Source organism: Fusarium oxysporum, chromosome IV (assembly GCF_013085055.1).
Source record: "Fusarium oxysporum Fo47 chromosome IV, complete sequence".
NCBI classification, from domain to species: Eukaryota; Fungi; Ascomycota; class Sordariomycetes; order Hypocreales; family Nectriaceae; genus Fusarium; species Fusarium oxysporum.
The window spans coordinates 4247520-4265243 of NC_072843.1; the positions used below are offsets into that span (position 1 = coordinate 4247520).

Here is a 17724-nt window from a genome sequence, read left to right on the forward strand (position 1 = left end):
CACTTCCGAAAAAGCGATTAAGCATAAGCCATACCGCCACACCGGATGTGGGGATGGTGTTTTAGTGGTTGAGTGGACTGTTAACGCCGAAATGTGGCGACGCTAACAATCGGCGATAGTTGGGAGATGGGCAGTCGGTGATAGAATGATGATGTTGAGGAGTTCTGGTCGGAGATAATGTCATCAAATGAATTGAAGGAGATGGATGGGATGGTAAAAGTATATAAATGAGTGGATGTTTCGTCTTAGGATGGATTCAACAACAATCATCACTTGTCTTACAAGCTTCATTATAAGCACTTCGCACTCACACCAAAGTCACTTACACGCATCACTCTTATATCAATCTCACAACCTCAACATGTCTTCCCCTGTCTGGTTCATCACAGCCGCCTCTTCAGGCTTCGGCCATGATATCGCGCTTCACGCTCTCAACCTCGGGCACACCGTCATCGCCACCGCACGCAGCACATCACGCGTCCAAGACCTCGCCGACGCAGGTGCACACACCCTCGCATTCGATGTGACATCTCCCCTCTCCGACCTCGAAGCCATCGCCAAAGAGGTCTTCACTAAGCACGGCCGCGTCGACTACCTCATCAATGCAGCTGGATACATTCTTGACGGCGCAGTAGAGGAAGTTTCGCAGCAAGAGCTCTACGATAGCTTCAACACCAATGTCTTTGGTATTTTCAACACCATCAAGGCTTTCTTACCGGGAATGCGAGAGCAAAGTATCGGCCAGAATGGAAAACGCGGTACGATTGCTACCTTTGGAAGCATCGGTTCTTGGAGAGGCGGCGCAACATACTCTGTCTACTCCATGGTGAAAACCTGCATGTCCTCCCTCGCCGAGTCCCTGCGCTACGAACTCGAGCCCTTCAACATCGTCGCCACGGTCGTTGAGCCAGGTTACTTCCGCACTAGCTTCCTTAACCCTGGTGTGAGGGCTGTTACGAAGAAGCGGATGGATGTTTATGAAGATGAGAACACGCCTACGGGTAAGACGAGAAAGATGTTGGAGAGGACGGATGATAATCAGCCTGGAGATGTAAAGAAGGGTACAAAGGTTATCGTTGACATTCTTACTGGGACGGGCGTTGGAGAGGGGAGGGAGGTTCCGGTTCGGATTGTGCTGGGGAGTGATGCGGATGTGTATATTAGGAGCAAGTGTAAGGAGACGTTGGAGCTTTTGAATGAGTGGAAGGATGTCACTGTTAGTACTGATCATGAGAAGTAAGGATCAGGGTGAGGATGAGGTTGGGAATATGGGGTCTGAGTGCAATTTGATTTAGGTTGACCAAAAGATCCTCATTTCCTTTGCATTACCAATAAAAGAGAAGCAAGAAGATCCAAGGCTTCTTTTTAAAGAACACAAATGCTTAGGTGTATTAGGTAAACTTAAATAAACTTAGGATAAGCTTAGTGATCTTTAGAGTATCTACTCATATTCAGGCCCTAAGTTAGGATCGGAAGCTTTCTTGATCCCCAAGACATGACCGAGTTCAACATCCATATGTTTACTAATCAGCATTCCCTTGTTCTTTCATCCAATTCTCCAGTTCAGATTCTCCAAATGAAAGGAGCTTGGTGTTTCTGGCTTGATCCTCAAGGAACGCCTCCCCCGCGTCGTCGGATGAGGACACATATTGGACGGCTGTTCGCTGGCCGCTGTTGCCAGGCCCCTGGAATTTGAGGACACAAGTCTCAGTAAGCTCTTGAACATTAGACCGTTGGTGGTGGTAATTATTAGGCTTATTGCGATTGTTCCGATGATGAGGATGGCACGTTCATCCTTGTTAAGCTCCGGGGGAAGTCTTAGTCTATTGCACGGCAATGGCAGATGAGCTCTGGCCACTCCGAACTTGCCAAGAAACGCGCTGGAGATCTGGATGGCGCATTGCTTCGATGGCGCTGTTTTGAATTGCAATCTGGACTATGATCACAGATGCCACGTTGTCTCGTCGTTTTGCCCAAGCAGCGTATTTCTTGGCCACGTTTAGGTCTGGAGTGAAATGGTACATGGCCTTGGTCCTGCTGAGCCTGTCGGTAGGGCTGACAGAAGGACACAAATTCTGTTCTGTTGAGAACACCCTGAAGATCGAAGAGGCAGTCAAACCGTGCTTGATCCATCGCTTTGTATAGCACAGTGAAGCCGTCCATGCCTAATGGCCCTGCAAGTGTGTGCATACCTCCGGGGGCTGATCCACTAGGTTCGGTGTTAGTATGTTGCACATATCCTAAAGGGTGGCAGAAGACTCTAATCTAAAGTAATCCAAGAGTTGGATAATATCATCATACTTTAGGGTAGTTTAGGATAAACTTACCTAAGGCTTTGACTATTCTTACTTGTGGATCTGTATAGAGCCATTAGGCGGGTTGGGAAGATTGACAAGGTCAAGATTGATCAGCTGGGCTGCATCTCTAGGTGTGAGGATCTCCCCGAGGGAGCTGTTGCGGGTCATGGTCTGGTTCGGTAGGAGGGATCGACAATTTCGAGGAGGTGATAAGAGGTTGAAGGTGGTAATGATGTGGTTTAAGCCTGCCTTATATGAAAGATAAAGTGGACCAGTTGAGTTATTGTTTAAGTTTAGTGCACCAAAGAGACTTTGGTCCCCATAGGCGTTATTCGTAGTTGGGGCCTGTGGCTTGGAGCTCATGACTACTACACAGAACCTAGAGTCTTAGCTAAGGTAATTGGACCTTATCCTCATGATATGATCTTGGTCACTGAGATAGGTCTAAGTTTTGTGTGGTGATTATAAGCTCTCAACCACAGGCCGCAACTGCAAAATATCTAAAGCTTGCCCTCGTTCCAGGAAATACCAAGGTTTGGATTTACATCTCGTTTTGTCACCATGTCATCCATCCTTCTGCAATATCAGGAAAACCTTGCTTCTCCAAGTGCCTCTGGACGCGTCTTCTGAATCTCATCTGGGATCACGATCAGGCCAGGAAGATCTGGACTGCCTGAAACACGGAACTTGGTTCTGATCCATTCACGAGTAAGGAAGTCAGCTGTCTCCCAGTCTATCAGCCCGAGCGAACTGTCTGGGGTATTTACGATGATGTTCACGGAATACAGGTCGCAATGACAGAACATAAACTTTGAGCAACTCATTCCCAGTTCTTCAAAGTTTCTCAGCAAAGTCGCGGGACTACAATCATCCGACATCCCACGCCTCCTGAGGCAAAGGTCTGATAAGGGCTTGCCATCAATACCACAAACGCTATCAGCACACCACATTGCTAGTTCTTGGCAGATGTTCGCGATCATAGTGGCATATTCCTGTTTTATTACTAAGGTCTTCAGTGTGGTGATATAAGCTCTCAGCCACGGGTCTCAACTGCAAATAAGACGTCTCAACTTAGACATTTATTACATCATCCGCTGTAGACCAATCATCACAGTGGACCCATAGGACTGATACGCCGCCAAAATCGTCGACTTTCCTGATGCCACTCTCGGTCGAAAGTGGCTTAGATGGTGGTACTGGAAATGCAGCGCCCGAAACACTGTAGAATTGTCCTTCGCGATCGCTCCAGCCAGGACTGTGGGGGGCATGGATGAAAATGAGAATATTCTCTCACCGCTCTTAGGGTCCAAGTCTAATTTTCAATAGAATAAAAAGATTACGATCTGCTTTGTACTGCCGATTCCAAGTTTGACATATCTACCATTAAACAGCGTTCTGCTTCTTAGGTCTTCCTCGCTTCCCTGTCGCACAGCCCTTTAAATGCTTGCGATGTTCGACAATATCATCAGTGGCAAAGCCACAAATGCATGTGAATGGCCTTTTACCACTGCAGTTCTCTTTGTCTATATGCTTTAGGTGACCATCCTTTCGCCCATTGGGATACCCACATCGGCAGACATAGAGAGCACCGGAATGTTTGCTGTCGTGATGTCGTTTCAAGGTCCTTTCGTTCTTAAAAGACAAATGCTGGCAGCCTTCTTTCGCGCAACGGAAAAGTCCAAGTTTGGGAGGGGACGTAATAGAGCTATTCTCGTACCCAGCTGGTTGCGGAGACGGAGCATCATTGCTCGGAAGGATCGTAAATAAGCTTCGTAATGGTTTTGAATGTTGCCGGTGCGGATGAGACTCGCGTGTCGCTTCCTCACGGGACCTTTGAGAAATGAATGGTTCGGACTGCAAAATAGAAAAGCCGTACAGATTCGAGACACTGACCACTTGCCTAGGCTCATCGGAAGATGGCAGCAAGTAAGTGTATGATTCCTGCTCGGTGTTGGATTGAATAAAATGTGAATATGTGGTACCGCCCAGGCCTTGGTGATCGATGTCTTGCGGTAAATCACGGCAAAGTTGTGATGCGCCATGAGGTTCCTGAGGGGGGTTGACAGATGGACCCGTTTCCGAACCAAGATAAGCGGTTACACTTATCTTGTCAACGTCAATATCGGTAAAGTGGTCTTGTGGATATTGTTGGTTGTAACTCAAACTGGATCATGTGTGGCATTTGCAGCATATCCACACATGCACATCTTGATGCGCCGCCGATATTTGAAGTTACGCATAGCCATGACGACCACGTGGCTCAGCACTTCAGTTGCGGAAAGGGTTTGGCTTATTGGGATCTTGCTTGCAAATAGAATGCAGTCTCCTTCCTCAGAACAGAGGTTGGAGGATGGTAGTAGCGTATTGATGAAGGGAGGCGGCGGGTGGGTGGTTGTCTGAGGATCACAATTGCTTTCGCTGCGGCGAGGAAGCGTTTTTATGCTGAACTAAAGAGCTAAGGAAGACTACGCGTACCGCAGTCTCAACAGACCGCCAACGACATATGCCGAGTCTCCGATTCGTTGGTGGCCGAGGACTTGTCTGACCGACTGTAACATGGCTTGAAAAGCTGAATGAAGGCCATTTATCTGATTGGCGCAATCTGAAAAGCAAGCCGTGCATTACCATGGCCAAGACTCGAGTACTCTTCGTGCAGATCCAATCAGATAAATGGCCCTTGGTCATCCATAAGTAGACATTATGGGTCTAAAAGAACGCCGAGATATCAGATTAGACAGTGTTGTGCTTGTAGGGGGGTTCTTGTCAGCGCTACCCAGCATATAACAGCCATGCAGCCTCACTTTCAACCTTTTACGGCTAGAATCTTTTTAGCATCAAAGAATCTCTTCTTGAGGGTAATGGAGGTAAGATATCAAGTTCGCTTGTGGTTCAAGCTGACCGTGCCAGCAATATCAACAAACGGCCACTAGCACCACACGCCATGCATTGCAGTTGCCTGAAGATGATCCCGATGACACGACTGTGAATCTGATCTTAGAAGACGAAGACGATCCTGGTTATTCTCTGATGATAGGAGATCTGATTAGGAGGGAGAGACACGCCGATGTCTATTCTGTGTATGATCCTGAAACTGGTGCTAAAGAGTTGAGAGCAGAGGCTCGCGCTTTTGTTATCGATAGAGTTTCAGGGAAACTGAAAAAGTATCGAAAACGATGCACGTACCGTCTAGGACCCCGAATGTACTTTTCAGCGCCATGTCGCGGAGCTAGAGTAATAATTTATACGACCAACCCCCCCGATGTTGCCACAGCCAAAGAAGGGACCCATGGTTTGAGCGAGTTCTCCCCGAGGTTACCGAGTGGGTCTAATGACAGCTCGACTCCTTCAGAAGGCCAACAAGACGAACGAGACCAAACCCAAAACACAGACTATAAACGAGAGTCAAGACGAACGCGGCAGCTAGAAAGGCGACGAGCGAAGAGGCATCAAGGACGTACAGAAAAGGATTTGGAAAGGGTTCCAAGTTCTCAATCTACGGAGCCCATTGGAAATGAAAAACCCATGAACGAACCAATTCTCTCATCTCGATAAATCACCTTCAGGTTAGCTATACTACAGTACCTTCTCTACGACGACAGAGGAAAACCTCGCTCGGCTCAGGCTTCAAACGATCCTGATACCGGGTTTCGTTTTCTGAGAGTGCAGGATTTATTTCACTTGACATTCTACGATCTTATAGAGTCCAAGATAGAACAAGTCGATCAGGGCTTTCCGTTGATTATTCGTTGCTCGGGTTACGGAATTCTTAAAGACCTCGAAGAGTTGCAAAAAGAACTATCGGAGATAAGAAACCGTCAGCTGTTTTCGGGAGTACACTCTGCACTTTCGGCGTTCACGACATCAGATCTAAGTCTGGTCAAAAGCACAAACCATCGATTGGCAATCCTTGTTTATATTCAGTCAACCCTGCCCCTGATTATCAGTGACAAACAAAAAGTTAATGAAATTGCGCAGGACATACGAGCTTTCGTTTAGGTGTGTGCGCCGCCATCTTGCTCTGTTGTTGTTGTATCGCAAGATCCTTGATTTTCCTGGTACTGAGTTGGATCGTCTTGGGGGACGCATCAGAGGCACCTTCTTATACCCTGTGACGGCGGGCAATTGAGTCATCTTTTAACTTTCCATGATATCAGCTTTATGCTGTAGCAATTGGTCAGGCATTGTGGTATAATGTCTAAGTTGTGAGCAAGATGTGTTATTTACAGTTGAGACTTGTGGCTGAGAGCTTATATCAGCACACAAAACTTAGTTAATGAAATGGCACTTGAGCATGTGGATATGAGGCCTGGGGCTTATACATACTATAATGTTAAAACTCAAAAATAAAGAAGAAATAAAGAAAAGAAATCTAATCTTATCTCTGACTTCTTTTTTTAATTTTATAATAACAACTCGTCCTCTTGCTTATCTATGGGTCAAACTCAAGTCTATCTGTTTATGTCACATGCAGGGTTGTTGAGGTGCGTTCCATGTAACCATATCTCATCATCGTTCTGCTCCATTGGAAGACAGAGAAAACCGGCCGATCATGTTTAAAGCTTTCCTTCATAAAGAGCTCCGTTAAAACAAGCTATGCATCCATATCTTATTCGTCGGAGTGTAGTGCCTGCAAAGTTTAACATTTCACAACAACGATGGTCAAAGAGTGTTTGTTGAAATAACTCTATCTCACCTTGGTTGAGTTGATCTTCCCATACAGGTATTCCAATTTAACTCTCTTCTTTCCCGAAAGACCCTTCTTCCTTTACTTGTCTCTTTGCGTTTGATGTTTGAGAATGAATGCTTGAATTCTGACTGGTGATTAAAAGCTCACGAGCTCTGGGCCATAGGTCTCAACTGCAAATAACATATGTAGCTCACAGTTTAGACATCATAACGAATTGATTTAGTTAACTGTAACATATCAATTTCACTTCGTAAGAGGCTCGAAGAACTCTATAATCATGGGAAATGAAAATGACAAACCGACCTCAGGGCCTCATGCCACACGTAGATGACACTATTACAATTTAATAACCCAAAAAGAAAAAGGAGAAGAGAAAGATATAAGATCATCGAACAAAGTTCACAAGTATTTGCGAACATCTGCACAACGTGCATGGACAAACTAAAACCTAGAGACGTGAAACACAAACTGCAAGCGCTCAAGATGACCCGCTGCACTAAGGATGCCTGTAAGAAGCATCCTTAGTGCTAAGTTCTCTGTGCTGATTTAAGGCTTTCATTAAATCAGCACAGAGAACTTAGCACTAGGGTTGCGTCTCACAGGCAGCTCCTTGATACAGGTTGTCACACGACCCAGTGGAATCGCGCTGGCGACATTGCCTTCCATGTGACACCTGAACGTATCAACCTATGGGTCTTGTTCGGAGTTTCAGATTCTTCCATTGGTCGTCACCAAGTGTTTTGGCGGCCTTCCCCTCCTCTTTCTACCACATTTGTCGATGTGGTGCTTGTGCGTGTTGAGCTGACGAACTGCATGGCCACATGGGCATCGATAAAGCCCGTGGCCAGTGCAGCCATTACCCTCGAGGTGTTTACAATGCTTATCTTTTCTTACGAACTGTCTGTCACAGCGACAGACATACGCGGCGCCCAGATGTAACTCAATCAAATGTCGCTTCAAAGACCTCTCGTCCTTGAAGGTCTTACTGCAGCTTGTTCTGCCACAATGGAAGGGACTTGAAGTGTGATGAGAGACTATGATGTGGGTACTGTTGATTGTTAGACTGGCGGGGAAGAAAGATCATGTTGATACTTACGAGTGAGAATCCACGTCGATGAAAGGCTCGGCACAGAAGTCGCACCTGTGCTGAGCCGTATTGGATGCAGGGCTTGACGTGGTGGATTGAGAGGATCTCTTCTCATACCCAACGGATTCTGGCGAGTTGGACGCAGGAGCATTACTGCTGGGAGAGGGGTTGCACAAGGGAGGACATGGTTCTGGCTGTTCCAAAAACAACAAGTTTTGACCAGCTAAAGAATGTAGATCGTCCTGAGACAAGTTTGAAGCTTCTTGAGTAGTGTTGAGAGCGGTGCGAGGCTCATTGATTGAGCGTCGCTGAGATGTCGGGCCCAATGTGGCTGAAGTTATGAGGCATGTGTCGAGCGCTTCGACACAGTAGTCGTCATATTCATAGTTAAAGAAGTTGTTGCTCTCAACACCACACAAAAGCTGGAATTCAGTTTCCCATACGTAATCGAATTGCCCTTGCGCGTCGCCGATGTCGCTCGTCCAGGGTTCTAAGTGATGATCATTTTGGTCTTCTTGAATGGGGGAAGCGCCAAGCCTATGCTTGGCGCTGACACTCCCACGAGATGGACCTTAATGGCTAAGAACTCAAGTGTCTGCTGGGCAGACGAGCATCAGAGCAACGAAGCGCAACAGAGCGTTCTGGTACCGAGTACCATCGGCCTGGCAGGTGTTGAGCCAGCTGGCTTCACTAGATAGTGGAGGATAATGATAAGAGTAGTACAGAGTTTGGAAAAGTGGGCGACGGCTGATTGAAATAACTTATTGTCAGCTGAAAATACTTGCCCAAGATTATTCGTGGCTCAGACCCAGGGCCAATTCTGTGATTCGTTGACCGTGAGTGGTACGTAGATGTGAGATGGGGCTGGAATCGGTGAGACTTTCATGGAGTGAGGCTTGTTGATTTGGATAGTGGGATAAGGGGGCCATTTATCTCATTCGTCAGATCCGGAGCATAAGACTATCCAGATGCATATACTGAAGGGCAGTTGATCACCCTATCCTTGCTTAGGCATCATCACACCAATTAGAAATATGGCCCTGAGACAGCCTCGTTCTGTTCAGCAAATCACCGACAATTCTGTAAATGCTAATATAGTTCACGAATCCGAAAAACGGCCCTGATGGGACCGTCAATGGTTGGACCAATAGCGAAACTGGCCCTGACTTCTAAGACCAAACAGTTGAGATATCCCAGACAATTAGAAGGAGTTACAGAGAAACATCCAATACGAAAAATGGCCCATCTCGAGCCCAAATTGAATTAACAACACGGCAATGTCTTTCGCCTACCTAGTCTGTCTTCAAGAAAGCGTCAGAATGGATATATAAGACAGCGTTCATCACAAGAATGAGCCTTTCTTCTAGCCCTCCAGTGTCACAATAACTACTAGCCTTTTTCTTGATTGGAATTCTCACTTCCTACTGGCCTCTGCTTCCTTTCTTACAACAAAGTCTTCAGAATGCCGTCGTCGCAGAAAAATGCCACTGTTGAAAAGAAAGCAACTGGTCCAAGCGTACCACAGAACCCTAAGGAACATGGAAGTAAAGAAAAAGGTGAGCCCAGTCCTACACGACAATGGCACATATCAAATCTAACATCGATCTGGACTACATGTCACCAATGTTAGAATGGCTGCGCCAGAGTGGCGAAGATGAACCGTGGAGGGGTTTCACGGTCGTGGCCACAGATAGAAAGAACTGGCAGAGTCATGTTTACCCGGCTCAGAATAGTTCTGAGACCTGGAGTACACAAGCAGAGGTTGGATCCCAAGAAGAGTCGTCTACAGGATAAATGTGACATCAGAAAGATCAAGGGCATTGCTGGTCATTATTAGGCGTCACCGATACCTTTTGGGCAAGGTAGTACGACAAATGTTTTAAATAAAATTCCGGTTATTGCAATTTTTATTGAAAGAGCAATCGGACTGCCATTGGTTTCATGGGAGGGAAAATGATATGATAAAAGTTTGCCGTACAAGTGAAAATCAGGTGCTCTTCTCTCCGAAGGAGAAGCAGGCTATACATGACCATAGAATTGCCTCGGATCGGAAGCCAAGGTGCATAAACCTCCTTAAATCGCAGCAACACAAGCATAGGTATCCTTCCACAAATTTGTGCAATCCTCGCCAACTGCAGGATTCCACTGCGCAAATTGTGCCATGGTAATCTTGTAGTGGTGCAGAACGCTGTGGCACGTAGTCCCGGCACCGATGTAGTGGAACTTCACACAGTTCTTAACCAAGCCCGCCTGGATTAGTGAAGGCGTCGTGAATCCATTGTCACTGGTAATGCCTACTGGGTTGGGCTTGGTGTTTGTCGTTGGAGATGAAGTATAGCCATTGACGCAGACGCATGCGTTTGTCCCCTTCCACAAGTTGGTGCAATCCTTTCCAACGGCAGGATTCCACTTGAAAAAGTCGGCAAGGGATATCTTGTGGTAATCGAGAACGCTTTGACAAGTGGTCGTGGTGGTAACGTAGTGGAATTTGTTGCAGTTTGCTACCATGCCTTCTTGGATGGGGCGAGGGGTTTGAATGCCACTTCCAGAATACTCATCCGCAGGAGAGGGTTTCTGGGGAACAGTAGGCTTTGCAGTTGACTTCGCATCAGAAGGGGCATCAGGCGTTTTATCGGGTGGTGGCACAGGAGCAGACGTAGGCTCTGTCGTGTTGGAAACAACACCGGTTGGTTTAACCTTGTCGACAGTCCCATCGACACAGTAATAACCGACTGGATTAAGCTTAGGACACTTGAGACCCGGATTCAACGACTTGAGCTCATCCACAGTCATACTCCAATCTTTGGCAAAGGTCGAGCATGTCTGGCCAGGTAAAGGATATGTTTCATAACCGCACTTTACAGCTCGGCGAGAAGGCATGGCAAGGGCATAAGGTAGTCGGAGGACAAGGCTCGCGGCCAGGAGTGTGACGAGATGCATTTTGTTAGCTTGGAAGATGGATGAGAAGGAAGATGAAGAAACGAGTGTAAATATAGATTGGTACTAACATGTTTACTGATCTAACTGGCCCTTCTTATACTTTTCAATCCCCACAGAAAAAGAGTTATATTCTAGGTTTTCCAGCCAGTATGTATACCGTAGCAATTAGCCATTAATTATACTAAAATCTCTAAATAGTGAACCGGATGTGTTATTTGTAGTTGAGACCCGTGGCTGAGAGCTTACAATCACGACGCAAAACTTAACTTCATTCCCCGCAGCATGGACTCAAACTCGTCCTGGTGATGAATACTTTTGGTCTCGCCACTCTGTGTCTGTTAGCGATAAAGACTTTCCTGGTTGATCATCGTGGTAGACTATAGTTCTTTTTAAGGTTATTGGTTCTAATGTTAATTTAGTTAAAAGGCTTAAACCAACAGGAATTAGGAAGGCTATTAGCCAGGCCGGAGTAATTGTTCGGTCGCGGGCCGAAGAGGAGTGCTGGGTTTGACCTGAATAATGTAATGATAGTCGTGGCACTGACACCGAGTCAGCTTCCAGGGGTTGAAGTCTCGAAGTGGATGTACATACAGTCCCTCGCCAATGATGCCCATCGTTTTCTCTTACCGAAATCCCTAGCTTGTATCTCTTCTTCAACCCTCCATCTCTTATCAGATTTAAGATTATGATAATATGGGAAAGTTTGATTATTCATATTTGGAAGAGAGTTTCGCAACGCCGATCGTTGTTGGAGGGGTGACACACCTGGCATTCATGCTTGGAGCCTTGGTATACCTCGCACACCATGCAGTGCTTTTCTCTTCCGCTCATGTTTGGGTCAGAAGCTGATAAATTCGGTAAACGATGGCCTTCAACGATCGGAACTGTTAACTCGGTCGTCGGCTTGCAAGTATTCCCGTCCGAGTGATCAAGTGACAGTTTCTACTCATAAGAACCCCGATGCTGATTGAGGTATATACTGGCTTTTTATGACTCTGAAGGACGTGCTGACTTAAACAGTAAGTATATTGTGGGACCTGGCGCTTAATAGTCCCAATTTGGAAAAAGCTGTCATCTCTCGGGATACGTTACGATGCCGACGGGATTTCCGGGCTGTCAGCATAACGTGTAAGCATGGCAAATAAGGCTTATCAATCCAGGGTGCCCGAAACACATTCTTTGGGTATAAGAGAAGTTCAGAGTCGTAATTAATAGTGAAATTTGTGTTCAATTCATGTCCATCAAAATCATATTTGTTACCATATAAAACCAGCAGTATTTTTCAAAAACCATGTCCGAATACGGCTCTTCAAAGTTTCTCGCTGGCGGATTGAAGATCTTCGCCATATTCTCAATGTTCACCGGAACAGTCGATCTGATCACCGGCCATAAACTCATTATACCCGAATCAGAGCGAGCTTTCCTCCCAACCCCAACCCTGGCCTTCGTGGACAACCAGCTTCGATTCTTGGGAGCAATTTGGAGTGGATATGGAATGATACTCTGGTGGGCGAGTAGTAATCTCCAGGCGAGAAAGATTCCCCTTTCTTTGCTCGGAACTGCTATGTTCTTGGCTGGTATTGGTCGCTTGACTTCAGGGTTGAGTCTGGGCTGGACTCCATCGTGGCTCAAGATTGCTGCTGCTGCGGAGCTCGTCGTCCCTCCTTTGATCTACCTGTTTGGATTCTAAGTGTGCACCAAGAGCCCCTTATAGGGACGGCAGGCTCGGCGCTTTGGTAAAGTCTCTCGCCTTGTCGCTTATTCGGTGGCGCAGACTGAGCCGGACTCTGGCCTGATAGGAAAGTGCACAGGGCGTCTTCGTTACATATAAGTCGATACGATTGCTATGGATATTGTTGCTGTGCCACTACGGCGATTGTGTAAGAAAGGAGATGGAATGGCCACTCTTTGCTCTCAACTCAAAAGGAACTTGCATTCAACACATGAAATGCCTGCTTATCTCATGTTTCTGGAAATGAGGCTATGACCAGAATAAGGTACTGGCAGGAACGAGTTAGATGTCAGTATGAATTCATTGATATTTGCGCTTACGATTAGAGAAATCTTAAGTTGGGAACTTGGGTTTGTTGTACAAGAATGTATCAAATAAAAATAAGACGTTATGTATAAGAAGGGCCCTGAATAAATATGTACATATGTCATCCTCCTCATCTCCTAAAAGTATGATATATGGGTAGCAGAAATTTAATAGCGAGTGTTTCTTCCAGCTCATTTAAGAGGAGTGCCCTTGCGGTAGTCGCAGTCCTGTCTGTCGAAGGGGCTTCCGCAGCCAGTAGAGCTGTCATGCTCAACAAACACAGCAGGCAAGTTAAAGAAACATCGGGGAATCTCTCCCTGAACAAGGTTGCTAGTGTCAACCTCATCACTGTCGCCCTTGTTCAGTGCGCAGTCGATAACAGCCTTGTAGTAAGTCTCGCGATCACCAAGACCAAACGAAGCCATCTTCTCGTAGATGTCAGCACCAACCTCGGTCCACTCTCCCTCACGAATGGGGTTGGGATCATTTCGCATGATGTACCAGCAGTACTCCTCACCATCACGGAGCGGCAGCCACTGTCGACCAGTGGAAAAACCGCAATCCTCACGAGAATCTTTACCGCCGAGCTTATCAGCGACAAGGTGCAGCTTGGAGGCCTTCATAACGTCGTTGGCGACCTTCTTCTGGATGTTGTTGGTGATAGAGCCCAGAGTGACGCGCACGGTCTCGACGTCATCGTCGAGAAGGAACCAGCCGCCGTTGAAGAACTTGGCAATCTTGGTCTCGTATGTGTCCCACTTGGGGGCGGGGAGAGAGTTGTACTCATCGTCGCTTCTACCGCCTCCGGTAGCGATTCGGAGGGTATCCTCGAGCTTGACTGAGGCGGACTTAAAGAGGTCGGCAAGGCCAGCTGATATAGTAGCAGCACCATCATCCTCATCATCGCCCAAGGAGAGACCGGACATGATACCTGCCAGAATACCCATACCGGCAGAGATACCAGAGCCCTGTATTGGTGATGGTCAGTAACAAAAGGATTGGAACAGGACAGAAAGGGTAACTTACCACTCCAGGAACAAGGCCGCCAAGTGCATTACCCATAGTTGCAGCTGCAGAAAGCCAGCCCTTCATATTGCCTCCTCCATTCTCATTTCCGCTAAAGTCCTTGAGCATCTGTCCGATCTTGAGGCCATTGACAAGAGTCTCAGTGGTCAACTGACGATGCAACTCGGCAAACTTGCCATGCATGCCCTTGACAGCTTGAAATGTCCAGTACGAGTTCTTGCCCACAAATGTCTTGCCGTACTTGTCAAACTGCTCTTCGCAGCCGATGCCGCCCATGGGGTTACAGCTGGTTCCGATGAGAGCGCAGCCGCTAGCGCCAGACTTGCCATCAGTGCCCCCCATGACCTGATCTTCTAGATTCTTGACCCAGTTATTCTGGTGCTCTGTGGGTATAAAAGTTAGCATTTTATTGTCAAGTTGGATGTAGGTGAAGGAGCAAGATCCTTACCCCAATGGCTCTTGATGAATAGCTCAAGGGATACACCAGCAGCTGTGTCTTCCCAAAGCTTGTCGACGCCCTCGACGGTCTTCAGGTCCCATCCCTTGCAGAATTTCTGCTTGTCGTTGAAGATATCATTCGCATCCCGCTTGGAGAACAGGGGTGAACCCTCTGCCGCAGCGGCAAGAGCCAAAAGGGCGGTGGTAGTCTTCATGGTGAAGATGTTTTGTGGGAGATAGATTGACCTGTGGGGAGGTATAGCGAACTGAGCCGATGAAGACTTGTCTCAAGCTTTTTCATTGAGCAAGAGAGGGCATATATATATTCTAACTATTGCATGGTTCAGCCTTTTTGGTACCATGTTGAACTTGAGCTTGGCAGCTGACATGAACGTTTGGCGAGATGAGGCTTGGCATCGCAGCACTATTGGAGTTCATGTGTATACTATGGAGACTTGTGGTGCATTGAGGATTGCAAAGGATTCCTGGCCCAAGCTTACAGCCACTGTGATGATCCAATTGATCCCAGCGTGTAAGGCTATAAGGCGTTGAGGTGGGGGACTTTTATGGAGATGGCGTGGCTATCGCAATTAACGCGGCCCGGGACCAGGCCAGGATTTGGATCCGTAACAGGGTATTCTAAGATACATGCTTTCCAAAGCCAAGGACTTTGTGTTTCCAACGGGAATGACTCGGTACTGAGGTGGGCTGACTTACACTGCAATAGGTATTCAATACAAGAGGAAATAGAGTCGTAGCTGAATATGTCATTTGCAGCTGAGACCTGCGGCTGAAAGGATAATCATCCCATACTACTTCGTCATAGTTAAAGTTGGAAATAAGCATAACTAGCTGTAGCCATTGTGTAGATACTTAAGGACGGCTAAGTTTATCCTCCTGTAATTAGCAGCCCCCAACCAATCTAGGAGTAGTCGGCACAACTAGTCTTCCCGTTTATCCGTAGTTCAGCGTGTTTTATAAATCGACCATGGACCCCTGTAACGAAACAGGTTGCTAATTAACATGTCGCCAAGAGCTTAAACAATCCCAAGTGCTCCGTGGAGGGCTTGTTGATTGTTATTTCCATCACACCAGAGTCACGCTAGAGCATAACATTGGGCGCTTCCCCAGATCATGACTCGCCAGCTCGCCAATGATGCCTGGACATGGGTGGGGTCCGGCAGATGTATGTAAGACGGAAGCCCCTGGAAATTCATAAAAGCCCGAACTTTTGACGTCTAAGGTAGCAGTTGGTCTTACGCCAAGCCAATCCTTCACCCTTCAACTTATTAATAATATAACAAACTGCATGACATTGTTAATAGAAATCACCTGCATGCTCAGCCTCACTTGATGCACCTCTGATCTTTGTCCTCTTATAGATTGTAAACTATCAAGGTTCTAAATAAATCTATTTCAACCTAACAATAGGAATACCTCTGTAGCAAAGTATTGTAATGTTTTGATAAGCTCGAAAGGTTGAGTAAGTTTGTCTCTCTGTCATGACCCGATTCTGGGCTTTTCCTAGTTGGCATTGGGCCAAAGAGAACCACCATTGTTTCCGTACTGGCACTGCCTATGATCATTACCTTGACAGCCACTGTCACACCCCAGATTGCCCTGGTTGACCCCATTGTTGTTGCCGATCTGATTGACGTTGGCATACGCATAATTATGGTCGTAATAAGAATCTGAGGCTCCTTGGCCCTGACCAGCGCCACAGTGCGTATGTGTCTGATAGTTCGCGTATCCATTGTGATAAGACATCAAGGGCTGGTACCAAATAGAATGGCACCCCGACTGAACATTGTTCCACTGGCATGTTCGGGTATCAGTCAGAGTGTGCGTCTCACCCCATGAGAACTCAAAAGATGCCTCGATAACTTCGCCAAACTTGGCGCTCAATCCAACAGTCCATGTTTGAGAAACGGAGAAGCCAACTGCAATGGCCTCAGTACACTGATTGCAGTAGAAGCAGTTGCCAACTTGGTGCCAAGCTTGGTACCAGTAGCCCCAGTCGTTCTGATCCCACCACCGCTGGGTCTCGCTCTTGCAGATTCGAGGGCCAGACTCTCTCTTCGTGAGGTCACTGATGAATGCGGCAGATCCATCGCGGACAGTGTGGCCGGGCTTGTGTTTGACGCTCTTGACTTTGTTCTTATGACGGATGTCTTTCAGTTGCTCGCGGGTGTATTTGTTACGATGGACCTCGACGGTTCCATCAGGGTGAACGATCTCCGTGATGACATCGGAAGATGGTCCGCGAATCTTGAGGCAGATGGGGTCCGTGGTGCCTTCGAAGCACTGGACGAATGTAGCGTTCTCTGGAGGCTCGGTGTTGTCCAGCCTGATAGCAAGGGGCGTGGCATAGCCGACTGCTACAAAAGACAGAACCAAAGTACTAAGGAACAACATAATTATTGAACTTTGATGGATTGAAGCAACTGTTGTTTCTTAAGATGGGGTTGAAAGTCTGATACTCTTTATAGACCAGTATTCTCTATATATACTAATATCTATGCGACAAGCATTATATCCATTTGAGCGACATCTCAACAGGCTTTGAAGCTTACCACGATATTATCAACACTTGAGATCGCTTTACATACGTAAGATGCCGCATACCCGTGAGATACACATAGAAAACATTTACAAAAGGTGCCGTGTATCCGTAAGATAGAGCCATTACGGGCCTTCAGACATCAGCCGCAGCGGCCGACGCCAAAGGGACAACTCACAACAGGCCAAACGATAATTTATATTACTCGTTTGGGTGATTTAAAGCCTTACAAAGCAAACTCTGTTCAGCTCAGAAGTGTTCTAGAATCAATCGAATAAGCGGCCCGCTTGCGGGTATTGGGGGTTAGTCGCATAATAAGTGGGTAATGTTTTCGTATTTAGCGAAGCTTGGCAGGGGTTCAGATAGGTTCATGGCTGTAGCTTATGCTGCTCGAAATGGAAGGTGTGATTTAGAGAGGATATCAACTTAGAAACAAAGCCAATGGCACGGATTATTATGATCTCTTCCAAGAGCAACTAATCGTTATATTCAATTTAGTCATGCTGCCTAAGCATAGCTTCTCAGCGTCCAGTACATAGTTGAGCCTAGTAGAGTAAAGGCCTCGATAACAATAATTAGCATCTTATTATTATGTTTAATTTAGGAGTTTTATCTTTATTGAGGTTATGTACATATTACCTTCTAAAAACT

The 17724-nt window shown here is 46.7% G+C and overlaps 8 protein-coding genes across 8 annotated transcripts; 4 read left to right on the plus strand and 4 right to left on the minus strand.

Moving 5' to 3' along the window:
• The first annotated feature begins 207 nt into the window (after window positions 1–207).
• FOBCDRAFT_222077 (uncharacterized protein) lies at window positions 208–1392 on the plus strand. Its single transcript, XM_031178091.3, has one exon. The coding sequence runs from the start codon at window positions 236–238 to the stop codon at window positions 1238–1240; it is 1005 nt and encodes a 334-aa protein (XP_031043978.3). The 5' UTR covers window positions 208–235; the 3' UTR covers window positions 1241–1392.
• A 431-nt stretch (window positions 1393–1823) lies between these two features.
• On the minus strand, window positions 1824–2465 carry FOBCDRAFT_273274 (uncharacterized protein; the record flags this gene model as incomplete). The annotated part of the gene is made up of 3 exons (XM_054704344.1): window positions 1824–2005; window positions 2061–2209; window positions 2350–2465. 3 exons carry the CDS (start codon window positions 2463–2465, stop codon window positions 1824–1826), a joined length of 447 nt encoding a protein of 148 aa, XP_054560319.1.
• A 2621-nt stretch (window positions 2466–5086) lies between these two features.
• Window positions 5087–6086, plus strand: FOBCDRAFT_260219 (uncharacterized protein; the record flags this gene model as incomplete). Its single annotated transcript, XM_031178088.3, has 2 exons — window positions 5087–5161; window positions 5205–6086. The coding sequence occupies 2 exons, from the start codon at window positions 5087–5089 to the stop codon at window positions 5847–5849; spliced, it is 720 nt and encodes a 239-aa protein (XP_031043975.2). The 3' UTR covers window positions 5850–6086.
• Window positions 6087–9533: 3447 nt separating this feature from the next.
• On the plus strand, window positions 9534–9865 carry FOBCDRAFT_273275 (uncharacterized protein; the record flags this gene model as incomplete). Its single annotated transcript, XM_054704346.1, has 2 exons — window positions 9534–9627; window positions 9702–9865. 2 exons carry the CDS (start codon window positions 9534–9536, stop codon window positions 9863–9865), a joined length of 258 nt encoding a protein of 85 aa, XP_054560321.1.
• A 279-nt stretch (window positions 9866–10144) lies between these two features.
• FOBCDRAFT_200825 (uncharacterized protein) lies at window positions 10145–11011 on the minus strand (the record flags this gene model as incomplete). The annotated part of the gene is made up of 1 exon (XM_031178086.2): window positions 10145–11011. One exon carries the CDS (start codon window positions 11009–11011, stop codon window positions 10145–10147), a length of 867 nt encoding a protein of 288 aa, XP_031043973.2.
• Window positions 11012–12302: 1291 nt separating this feature from the next.
• Window positions 12303–12701, plus strand: FOBCDRAFT_273277 (uncharacterized protein; the record flags this gene model as incomplete). The annotated part of the gene is made up of 1 exon (XM_031178085.2): window positions 12303–12701. The coding sequence occupies one exon, from the start codon at window positions 12303–12305 to the stop codon at window positions 12699–12701; it is 399 nt and encodes a 132-aa protein (XP_031043972.2).
• A 539-nt stretch (window positions 12702–13240) lies between these two features.
• Window positions 13241–14728, minus strand: FOBCDRAFT_273278 (uncharacterized protein; the record flags this gene model as incomplete). The annotated part of the gene is made up of 3 exons (XM_031178084.2): window positions 13241–14017; window positions 14076–14458; window positions 14524–14728. 3 exons carry the CDS (start codon window positions 14726–14728, stop codon window positions 13241–13243), a joined length of 1365 nt encoding a protein of 454 aa, XP_031043971.2.
• A 1309-nt stretch (window positions 14729–16037) lies between these two features.
• On the minus strand, window positions 16038–16928 carry FOBCDRAFT_200828 (uncharacterized protein; the record flags this gene model as incomplete). The annotated part of the gene is made up of 1 exon (XM_031178083.2): window positions 16038–16928. One exon carries the CDS (start codon window positions 16926–16928, stop codon window positions 16038–16040), a length of 891 nt encoding a protein of 296 aa, XP_031043970.2.
• Between the last annotated feature and the right edge of the window lie 796 nt (window positions 16929–17724).